Genomic DNA, 12,525 nt, shown 5'->3' on the forward strand with positions numbered 1-12,525 from the left:
TGATAAGGTGGATTTTATCAAAATAAAAACTCCTGCTTCTCAAAAGATCCCCATGAAAAAGTGAACAGAGGCCCTGACCAGGTAGCTCAGTTTGTTGGAGTGTTGTCCCAATGTGCTGGGGTTGCCAATCAATCCCCAATCCCTGGTTGGGGTGCACGTAGGAGTCAACCAGTGGGTGCATGAACGGGTGGAAAAACAAATCAATGCTTCTAAAAATCAATTAAAAATAATTTTAAAAAGTGAACTACAGTCTACCAAGAAATCACAGCACGTGTATTTGTCAAAGGACTTGTATCTAGAATTCACATAATAATCACAATAAAAAAGACAATCCAATTTTAAATGGGAGAAGACATGAGAGACACTTCATGAAAGATATACAAATGTAAAATAAGCATATGAAAAGTGTTCAACATCATTAATAATCAAGGAAATGTAATTAAAATCACAATTATTTCATACCTACCAAAGTGACTAATATAAAAGGCACTGACAATAGTAAATGCTGACAAGAACATGGAACTCTCATACCTCATTGGTGAGAGTACAAAATGGTAAAATCACTTTGGAGAATGGGAAGGCAGTTGCTTAAAATGTTAAATGTACACTTACCATATGACTCAGCAATTTTCTACTCTTAGATATCCAAGAGAAATGAAAATATGTATCCACAAATAAAGAACAAAATCTTGTAAGAATTTTATAGCAGTCTTATTCATAATTGCTCCAGGTGGAAACAACCTAAAAGTCCATCCATAGGGTAATGTACAGTATAGACAAATTGTGGTATATTTATAAAATGATCTGCTACTTGGCAATAAAGAATGATTTACCAATACATACAATATGGATGTCTTTAAAACATTGTATGAAAGTCAGATGCAAAAAGACTACTTATGATTCCATTAACATGAAATCCAAAAGCAGACAAAATATTCAGTAATAAAAATCAGCAAATGATCATTGGAGTAGGAAGGGGAGCAGGAATGATTTGAAAGATGCACACGAGAACCTGGTATATAATGGTAATGTTCTATATCTTCTTATGGGTGGTTATCAACAAGGTGTATACAATTATCAAAACATCAAACTGAACACTTAAGATGTGTGTATTTTACAATATATTGATTTCTATAATCAATTTAAAGATGAGTGGAGGACTTCTATTTTGGGAGCATCTTTCCCCAACCCTTTACTGATCTGTTCTCAGTGTGACCTTTGGGCTCTAATCTGTTCAGGGCTAGGACCTTGATTATGGAATTTATCTTAAAAAGCACACAATCCAGTGTTCCATTGAAACAGCATTTAGAAGTCTGTGAAGCAACTTTATTTCCACTGGCTACTGAGCAACATATGTGACCACTGTGTAAGGCACTGACTTGTACTAATGTTGGATTTAACATGAATAGATTGAACAAAACTTCATTGCAAGCTAGTCAAAATAATGGAGTATATAATAATTCTTCAAAGGCATACAGAACGTCACTGTTCATTAAACCCATTATCTGATATTTGCTGCTGTGACCTTTACAATGCTCCAAACCAGTCAGAGGATTTTTGGATACAAAAATCATTTCTTATGCATACAGGCATCTTTTCCAAAGTTGGGGGGACACTCGGGTCTTACCTCCCAGTATTTGCCCTAGTTATGCAGAAATGGACCACAACTCAGGATCATATGGTAGGAATTTATTAACAAGCAAACAACTTGGTTCATACCAGGAAGACCAGCAATTAGGTTATAAATGAGAGCAGGTGCAAGAACTTACAATTTTAGAGCATTCCATTAGAATGTCTGCCTAAGTAGGTCTGAAAGAGGTGCTCCATAATTCTGGCCATCATTTTATGCTGCACTCCCTCTGAGAAAATGATGTGACCTGTAGATGTGGGAGTGCACACAGGGAGTCTCCTTGCAAGAGGAAGCTGGGAAATTCAGTCCTGCTGTGTGTGTAGGCTTGTTCACTACTCAGGAATCCCAGCTTGGCCAGTTGATTCCAGAGAGCCAGCTCCCCACTGCACAAGCCTGATCCCCAATTATAAGAAACAGCTATTAATGTGCACAGAAGTGGCTTCTAGGACACTGTTTTGTTATTATGCATACAGAAACCAATTTTAGCCATCAGAAGAAAATCTAAAATCTACACAAGCATGTTTTCAGAACTTTCTGGAGAACTGTCTTACTACAGAGCATTAGTTTTACATTTCTAAAATCACCTCCCAAATTCCCACCCCAAATACTCCATGGCAAAAGGCAGGCAACTTGAAAAGTAAAGACCAAACTTTTACACAGATGTAGTCAGTGAGGACTGATATACAGGTGCCAAATAAAACGCCAAGTCGAGAACTGTTACTTTGTACGTAATATGAAGCCAAGTCATTAGCTCAAAATAGGCAAGATTAGCCTTCTGAAGAGGGCTTGGAAATAAGGGATTTGCTTAACTCTCATTAGAATGCTAAGGTGGCTCTCAAATGTGGAGAAGAAAAAGGCATAGGTTGGGTCCTTCTTAGTAGTGTCTGAGGTCAACAACAACAGACATGTTTTAAACAGAAGAGAGCCAAAAATAAAAATTGGTCATTGAGTTTCCAAGGCAATCTACATAATTTTAGCAGATACTGTTGGAAAGGCTGTTTGAAAACCAGCAGCTAGTGTTATGGAAAGAATGTAGCCTTGTGGTTGAAATGTGCCTCCAGCTCTGCCTGTCACTAACTAGCTCAGTGACCTTGGGCAATCCAAGTCTCAATGTAGAAACAAGGTTATGAGCTTCAAACCAACCGGCCTTTTCATCGCTGTACCTCACAGTTCCTGACACTGAGTGTTGATTGACTGAAGGAACCTAGATTTGAATCTTCATTATGTCCCTTACAAAAGGATCTCAGGGAAATTTTAAGAAATGAAGATGGTAACAATCTCATAGGTTTTAAAAAGATGGACATAAAGCATTTAGTAAGATTAAGTTAGCTTGTATTTATCTATTATATAGTATTCCTTACATTTATTTCATTTCAGGGCATTTTTTTGTCAGACACCTTTTATGGTGTGCAGATAGCAAACCATGGTCTCTTAAGATCTGTCTCCCAATCCACAAGGATAAACCCCCAAGTGCCACATTTCTACCAATGGGCTGGTCCCGTGACTGTTTGGTTCTCTCTACATGTGTCTGGAACAGTTAACATGTAACACCTGGAGTTATGGGGTTGCTACAGGAAATGATGTGGATGTACTGATGGCAAACAATGCTAAGATGAGGAGTTCAAAATGGCTTTCTAGTTCCTGGATCCAATCCCATCCTGCCTTTGGGAGTTTGTGTGACCTCTCTGTATCCTTATTTTTTGCCCAAGTTAGTCATAGTATGCTTATTACTTATAAGGCTTTGTTTTCCTATTTTCTTTGATCCTCACAGTATTCCTATGAAACAAACAATACAGCATGATAGAATACAAGAAACCAGACAAACATGACCCTGCCATATACCCCCGTAACTTTTGAGTTAATAGCCTATGAACCTGTTTTCTCATTTATAAATTAGGAGAGCAATGCCTTTGTTTTAGGGCTGCTTAGAACATATTGTATAAGTCAGGCTTCTAACAAAAAGTCCGCATCAAATTATAGCTCCTATTATTATCTCCATTTTACAAAAAGGAAAATATGGCTGAGAAATAATTGGTATCAACTATACCACAATGGGAATAAAGTCAGGAAAATTCACCGTCTTAACACAGGTCATAAAAATAATTAAAGTAACAGTGAAAAACTTGATTCATTAGTGCTCTGACCTTAACTCTTAAGTGATGAAGTGGAACTGTGCATTGACTTGATGCAAATACTTAATGACAGCTTTGCTTATAACTATTCAAGTACCTTGGCTCAGACTATACTAATTTACTTTCCCAGAGAGATCGTTCCCTTTGGCAGAGAATATATCGCCACTTCATGTGAACATTCTACTCTGCTTGTCAGTTTTAGTTCTGGTTTTGTGAATTTAATTTCCTCTAAGGTGGACCACATATTGGGCATTTCACACTAGACCCTTAGGAGGCACCATTCCACAAATCCCACTCAGCTAGGGCCTACAGTATGGCTTTCCTGAGCTTGTGAATTTGCTCTAAGTCGTATTGTCCCTCATGTCCTGGGGTGTGCACCTGTAACTCTTTGAAACTACAGAAGTGTCTAGATTAATGGCCTCAACTGTGTCTGCAGGTTGGGGATGGGGACAGAGCTTTAAAAAATTAATGCCCAGAACACAACCCAAATCAATTAAGTCATAATTTATGGGGTGGGACTCAGACATTAGCTCTCCGCCCCCACTTGAAGCCTCTCAGTGATTCCAATGTGTGTCAGGTGGACAGTGGCATAAAGTTGCAAGCCAAGACTGACACCAAGTTGAAAAATGATACAGCCCAAGTGTAGTTTTTCTTTGACTAACATTTAAGAATATTGTTAATCAACTGCCAACATTTCAAAATGGAAAGAATTCACAAAAATGTCTATTTCACAGGCTCCTCTCAGAGCCCAACTGGCCGAGAATAGTCTATTAAAATATTTACCTGGCTCTTATAGACGTCTTGAGTTTGAGACTCCTGAATTTCTGTGGTAATAAAGTTGTGCTTTAGGTATTGTTATAGCTGTTACATATCACTATGTGACTGATTGATTTACTAGTTGACGCTTACTCTAAAATGCATACCTATGGTTTAATCATAGTCTGAAAACTGCTTCTCAAAAGAATCAATTGTTTTTCCCCACTCTGAATGCTACTGACTAGGGAAAGATCAACAGTTGCCTTAAAAATTAGATTTAATTTCACAAAATAGCAAAACTCAGTTGTCTTACTGTTTACTCCTACAGTAGGCGTAGTTTGATTATTTCCAGTTGTCACTTCCAAGTTAACTATTTCACCTTGGGTAATTAACTGGAAAAGCAAATTCCCTAAAATAAACCAGAAACACACCAAATTTATCCCCAAAGAAAACTGAACAAAATCTGAAGGACCCACACTTTTTCCTGTTGCAGAAGGAGCCTATATTTCCCCCCAATGCTCACTGCTTCTCTTCTCAAAACCTCATAGAGAAATGCTGAGAACAAGTGGATATCAGTTGTTCTGTCTTCTACTAGTTATAAAATAATGCTGTAACAAGTTCCAGACGACTATCCAAAATTCTTTACACTGGAAATTTATTTGAACAAATAACTAGACAAACAACTGCAAATTGTTTGGCCACTATTTATCAAATGATGATGAACAATTTACTCTTTCAACTATCACCTGTGACAGTCTTCTAATGAGGACTGTCCCAATCAGCAAAATGGAAAGGGCTAATTCATTTTGCATGGCTGGTTTCATTAGGCAAAAGTCACATTAGTTGCAAACTCTGAACCAAATTAAAGATCAGATATAGTATATAGTATTCTTCTAACATTAGCAGCAATAGGCATGCAGACTATATATAGATGTAGTTTAATAGTACAACACCATAACCAAGAACCATCTTTCCTGATACTGAATGCTAGGTCATTCTGAGACCAGATTAAGAAAATATGATACAAAGAGGTAGTACAATGTTGACTGAATCCCAGATAGAAGACATTGTGAAATCTTGGGCAACTTAACCTCACTGAGCCTTATTTTCTTCTTCTGTAAAAGAGAGCAATTCCTACCCCACTTGCTTCAGCTGGTAATATAAGTTAAAGTGCTTTGAAGATAAAAGTGGTAAATGAACTCTCATAATTAATAATCCAAATAAGACCAAATTAAATTGTCCTAAAATCTGAACTTGGTTAGAATACCAATGACAAAGATCTCCAACCAGGGACCTCAAGACAATTCTCTCCATCCCTTTAGGAGATATCAGCTTGTATATCAAGCTAAATGGAAGTTATCAGAGTTTTGAGGTTGAGAATGACTCTTAAAATATTTTATCTTTAAAAAATTGACAAAGATCTACTAAGCATCTAATATGTATCACTGTTACAACACAAACAGCAATCTAAATTCAATGGTCAAGTCACAGAAATTGGAAAGCTTTCAGAAAATGCTCTGAAGGCTTCATTGACCAAGTTAATTGTTGGGGATGGTCTCATTCACAGTTCCCCGCAATGAAACTGAACCAAATCTTAACATTTTATATTAAGTAGGAACAGTGAATAAGGCACATAATACAGGTGATTGTTAGGCCACCAGTATGTCTTTTTTTTTTCTTTAACTATAAAAATAAACATAAGTAACTAATGGAATAACAAAATAAAAGTTTATTTTATTAGAATTAGGAATGTTCTTTCCCTCTGGGTAACCTGAACAGTCCAGTTACAGTGAAAATCTAAGAACAATTATTTCCACGGCACAGGGTGCTCTATGCACAAAATTACAGGGTTAGGAGCATTTAATAAATTTACCGATCTGATTGTCTCACCAACCCGCCCCCCTCCCATCCCCCAAGTGCTCTATACAGGGGATTTACAACTAAAAGAATTTGTTACATCAAGTCCTTTTCTCTGTTACACTAAATTTCAGTTCCTAATCATGGCTGAATCACATTTTACACTGCAGATTCAACCATTTCAAATCAAGTCAGTCCTGGATCTGTTATATATGTGTTTATGTACACATGTGTATTTAATGTACTTATTTAAACATACATAAAGCACATACAATCTGGGTCGCAGCAAATTACAAAGAATTTAGTCTGATGATATTATATGCTACTCAGTTTTACCACTGTGGTTTGTGTCCTGAGCTTTGGATCAAAAATTTCTATAAATCATTTAAAGCCCATCTACTGCTCAATGAATTGTTCAAATGAAGCATGCATTTTTCAAAAGACAATGCAACTGCCCTCAAGAAGACAGGGAGACCCTGGTGCTTACCATGAATACAGCCCTCTTGATAGACTTAGATAAGTGAAATGGGGAAGCTGTCACACAATATGGCTTGCCTATATCCCAAGCTGGGGTCACTGAAGCTACTAACAATGAAAGGAATTAACTCAGGGAATAATGTCAAATATGGAGATAGTTGTTAAAAGATTGGATTTAGAAAAGGTGAGTTCACCTTGATCCATACAAGTTAGGGAATGCACCCACAACTGCAATACCCTCAGATAATATGCCAACACAAACTAGAAAGCATCTCTAAAAAGCACTGGGTAGGGGCTGATACTATGCAGTGCACACACTTTGGATACCTGTTGGCAAGGGGAGAGTGTAATGACATTTAAACCTAAATACTGCAGTTAACTGGTTAAGATTTTTTAAAAAACACCACACATAGACAAAACATTTTGATTAAGGGAGCCACATACATCTATTATAGATAGCAACTCTGGCTGCTTTTCAAAGTTACCAGGGAAAGGAACTTATTCAAATTTTCTTTAAAAAAAAGGAAGAAGAAGAAATCTCCTTAGTTTGATAAATGCCTATTAAGATTGATACAGTCATCTTAAAATGAAGTTAAATAGATGGTGGAGAAGAGGACATGGAAGAAGCAGACGTCGAGTTCTGATCTGCACCTGAGGTGGCAAGGGCGAGAGGATTAAAGGTACTCGTAAAGTTGATCCTAACGCGACAAGAGGTTTAGGGAAGCAGCATAATATACTCAGCAAACATTCACTAATATTTGATGGGAAAAGAACAGTTGCAAGTAAGTACATATCCTGTAACAACCTTTTCTAAAAGGAAAAGTGGGTTGATTCAGCAAAGCCTAACTTAGGCAAAAGGCCAGGGGAAAGTGAACCTACTTCCCAACAGAATAATATGATGTATAATGTAAGAGCAGACAAAGCTGCTTCACAAAAGGTAAACCCTCCACAGGCGCAAGACATTTAAAGGAAGACAAAGAGGTCCTCAACGCAAACTGGTATTTAATATTAAGACCTCTTAATCTAGTCGCCAGTTCATTATGCACTCCTGTATAAAACTGACAGATTTAGGGATGCTGACCTTATGAAAAACGCCACAGGCAGAATGGCCTAAACAGGTATATATTAACAAAACCACCACCATCCTTTAGTTTTACCATAGCTTAGTAGAAATTTCATAAAAATGGACATCACAGCTAAAATGCATTATTAATTTTCCTATCTGCTGACAATGAAAAGCAGTAAAGTCAGTGATTTCTGTTTTAACGCACTAGATGGGAATATCATGTTCTAGAGATGTTTGCCTTCAAACTGAACCCACAGCAACACACAAGCAATTTAATATCTGCCATTTTAAATTCACAATCTGAAACTAAGTGAATGGCTATTTATTTATATTTATATTTAAAGCAAAAACATTCTATTTGATACCCTAATGTAAAGGAAGGGTGAGATATGAGCCATAACCAAAATCTTAAAAGGCTCAAAGCAGCAATTAAAGGGGGAAAAAAATGAAATATTTCCTCTGGATGGCTAGGAAGCCTTTACCTGTGTGCATGACATGGGCGCACAAAGGATTAAGTAGATGCATGAGGCCCATGAAGGGGAAAATGAGGCTGGGGACTAGGTTATTCTTGAACTGCAGCAACTAAGCTCCCCATTGCAGCCCTTACCAGGCCATTGTCAGGGCCTGACCTTCCTGGCTCTGATCAAGTGCTGGGCATGAGGCCCATGGCCTACAACGACATATAAAAACCAGAAAGGGTAAAGTAATCTCAGGAAAGGGAAATCAAAGAGCTCATATGTCTTCCAGAGGTGCTAAACCAACAGGGTTTTTTGTTTTTTGTTTAAATCCCAACCTTCAACCGTGGAAAGTCAAAGAAAATCAAAAGAAAATGCACAGCAAATAGACATAATGTTGAAGATTTTTAAAGAATAAATATTTTTTGTAATTAAACATTATGCAAACACGTGCCACGCTTGCTTTGTCCATGCATATGCGCTATATACAATTTTGAAAAATACTGTGTTGTCCTCTTGTTTTAAAAGTCATATACAAAGTTTTTTTTTGTTTGTTTTTTTGTTTAATTCTTCTCACTGCCTACCCACTCCCCACCCCAAGAATTTTCTTTACAAGGAACTAAACATCATTCACTCATTACCTTTGGGTATGAGAGAAAGAGAGTCAGTCTCTGTGTGTGGGTGTATTTGTGTAGGGGAGGAAGGGGAAGAGGTCCTTTACCAAAGTACAACAAAATGGCTAGTTTGGGCATGAAAAGCAGTGTCAAGGACCTGTTTTAAATTTTAACTGTACTACACTCAGGAAAAAGAAAAAAAAAAGTCAGCTTTGAGGATGAAGCTACATTACAAGTTAAAGTTGGAGGGCTTTTAGTGTGTCTGTCACACTTTGGCGGCCTAAATACTGTTGTACAATGGTTTATCTACCTTTTTTTATTACAATATAATTTACTTGAACTTTCTGTTAACAAAACAGAATTCTGGTACTACAGACCAGCAGTATCAGAATGGGCTTAGTGCCTCCTTGTTTGTGTTTGTTTTGTTTTAATTGCATGAGCACTCTAGATGGTAAAGTTTTCAGAGTTCATTTTATGCAGGGTCATTCTCAGTCCTCAATGTACTCCCACAGATCTTTTTCATAGCCTTCATGAACATGCTGTAACAAAACCCTTCGTCGACTCTCACAGTATCTATAATCAATGAGAAAAAGAAAATGTCAGCCTCCAGTTAAAAAAGAAAAAGAAAAAAGCAGCACTTACTTAGTTTTTAGGGCACATCTACATTTTATCAAAACTTGGAACTAAGCACCTGTTTTTAATAGCACATTAGCAGGTCTAGATATAAAGACACAACAAACTGTTTCCAATTTTAAAACGGTATTTTTTAAAAGCCATGATTCCCAGTTTTGGTAATTTTAGAGTAATAAAATGTTAGAAATTCCTGAAGACCTTACAAATCACCTGATTCAATCCTGTCATTTTACCTATTAAGTAAACAGCTTCCATAAACACAATGTAGTTGGCTAAGGGATATAAAAATATTACTTAGGACTAAATCTCCAAGTCTTCCAAATTCCCAATGGTTTCTACCACTATTAAAAAGATATTACTATTTGCCAGGGAACAACTTAGGGAGAAAGATCTCCATGTTGAGAAAGTAAACATTATGTATTTTTAGCTTAATAAGTAGCTTACCTTGAAGTACCATCTACCTCTAGAATAAAGTAACTCTCTCTTTATGGGAGAAAACTCCAATAAAAACTCTAAAATAAGCCTGGGTGGTTCACTTGTCAATAGCTATGATCACAGGATCCCCAGGCTATGACCAGCACCCTAATCTCACCCCTCATCCTAATGGCCACTTGCTCTTTTTAGGCTCTTCCTTGCAGAGCAGCAAGTAAATGGATAAAGTTGAAAGGAAGAAGCAGAAGCAGCTGGTGAGATACATGGCTGATTTCCTCCACTATATTTAAAAAGAACTACTATCTGCAAAATGTAGCCCAAAGGACAGATGTAATCTATGAGAAACATAGCAGCAGCTCAGTTACTGGATATGCCAAATCCAAGTTTCACTATCACCTAACTTCACCACTAAGGCCTACCAGACTACAATAATAGTAGACTCTTTAGTCCAAAAACGATTTTTAAAAATCTCACCTGTACTTATCTTGAACTTTCTGCTTTATATCCTGTAGAGAATCTTGGGAAATATCCCGTTCAAGGTAGCCTGAAAGCACCTCTGTGGCATTCTCTAGATCTGCTTGGTTATTCTGCAAGAGAAGAAAGAAATATAATCAATTTTGGCTTCAAAAGAAAGCTGAAAAATAAACCACTTTAGCTGCTTCCTTGCCTAGACTGCTTTCAACACAGATTCCGTAATTTTCACAGGTGGTTTTAACTGTATCTGCAAAGCTTTTATTGTTTTTGCCTCCAACAACTTGTTCTCTCTTTTCAAGGCCAATCTGTTAAGTGATTTAAACATTACCTCTGAAAGAATATCAACAGCAATTTGAAAGGGTTTAAAAAAAGTCTTTAGGATCTTTTAGTTCTAAGAACTGTTATTTGCTAAAAAACTAAAAGGGGAACTTGAGGAATAAACAGAAACCCATTTTTGCTTACATCTAGCTGCACCTACATTTAAAAAAATTAATTTACTTTTTAAAGATTATTTATTTAGTTTTAGAGAGAGAGGAAGAGAGGGAGAAAGAGAGGGAGCAAAACATCAACTTGTGGTTGCCTCTCACGCCCCCAACTGAGGACCTGGCCTGCAATGCAACCCAGGCATGTGCCCTGACTGGGAATAAAGCCAGTGACCCTTAGGTTCATAGGCCGGTACTCAATCCATTGAGCCACACCAGCCAGGGTTAAAAGAGAACACTGTATGGAAGATTAAAATTTTGTTTTCTTGTACTACTATGGCAAGTTCTGTACATTTACCCATCTAAATTCCCACTTGCTAATCAGTGTTACTGTCCTGTCATCTATTGACATCAATAGTTCATGCATCAATTTTAAATGTAACCTGACATATTTACTTGAAAATCCTTTACTGCTTAAAGCTTACTTTAGTCATTACATAAGCACCATATTAACTTCTAATACCATATATTAGTTTTGCCTGAAAAGGGGCTTTTATTAAGAACTATGATGTGCCAGGTGCTATATATATATAAGCAGTGGACATGGACTGTTTCACTTAAACCTCATAACATTCTAGAAAAGTATTATCCACATTTTAAAACAGATATAGAAGAGGTTAAGTAATTTGTTCCAAGTCAACAGAGCTGACAAGTGATGAAGTCAAGATTCAAATCCAGGGCTGCCTCCAGAGCCTGCACACTTAATCACTAGCTGGCTAACCCACATCAATTTGAATGTAGTTTAGGACAAGAAATCTATATTTATTTTCCCTACAAACACTACATTTCTAATCCATATTTTCTCAGCAAATAGGTACCTTTAAAACTATGTATATTATCTATGAAAGACCAAGTAGTCCTATGATACAAGGGCGGGCCTTTTTCCCACTCAGTAACTATTCCTACCTCAAAGATAATGGACTGGTTATTCTTTTTGAGGTAGAAAGCGAAGACATAAGTGTACATGAGTGTGGCACGACACTGGCAGAGGACATCGACTGCTTTCTTCAGGAACTGCACCTCAATCCAGGACATGTTGTGCTGTTGCATTTCCTCCATTTTCTGCTTCACCTGAGCATACAGTTTGTGCTCAAAGCGTAGACTCTGCATGTGGTTCATATAGCGATTACAGTAGAACAGATACCTCTGCAGGGCTGCCCTGGATCGCTGTCCCATTAAGAAAAATTAAGGTTACATAATTATGACAAATGCATTATATATAAACAATGCTGATACCATATTTACTGATGAAACAATACAGGAATTCGGCTAAAATCATGAATAAACAGACATCTACTGCTAGCTTTATTATTTAATACTGCTTTGAATATCCCATAGCTGTACCTTCCAAAATGGCAGCCACTAAAATCATGTGGTTATTTAAAAATTAAAATTTCAGTTCCTCAGTACTCGATAACCATATGTGGTCAGCAGGTACCAAATTGGACAGTGGTAATAAAGCACATGTCCATTATTACAGTAAGTTCTATTGGATATCACTGTCCTACAGTATGCAA

The 12,525-nt window shown here is 37.1% G+C and overlaps 1 protein-coding gene across 1 annotated transcript in view; it reads right to left on the reverse strand.

The window, feature by feature from the left end:
* Window positions 1–6,232: 6,232 nt before the first annotated feature.
* ARIH1 (ariadne RBR E3 ubiquitin protein ligase 1) overlaps window positions 6,233–12,525 on the reverse strand; it is a 115,373-nt gene continuing 109,080 nt past the window's right edge. Inside the window, exons 12-14 of the mRNA XM_090270055.1 lie at window positions 11,915–12,175; window positions 10,527–10,639; window positions 6,233–9,560 (exon numbers count right to left, since the gene is read on the reverse strand). Of these exons, the coding sequence (XP_090126181.1) occupies window positions 9,476–9,560; window positions 10,527–10,639; window positions 11,915–12,175 (459 nt within the window). The 3' untranslated portion in view covers window positions 6,233–9,475. The remainder of the gene's footprint in view (window positions 9,561–10,526; window positions 10,640–11,914; window positions 12,176–12,525) is intronic.

The sequence above is a fragment of the Furipterus horrens genome, unplaced genomic scaffold (assembly GCF_987537825.1).
Source record: "Furipterus horrens unplaced genomic scaffold, mFurHor1.1.pri manual_scaffold_3, whole genome shotgun sequence".
Taxonomy (NCBI): Eukaryota; Metazoa; Chordata; class Mammalia; order Chiroptera; family Furipteridae; genus Furipterus; species Furipterus horrens.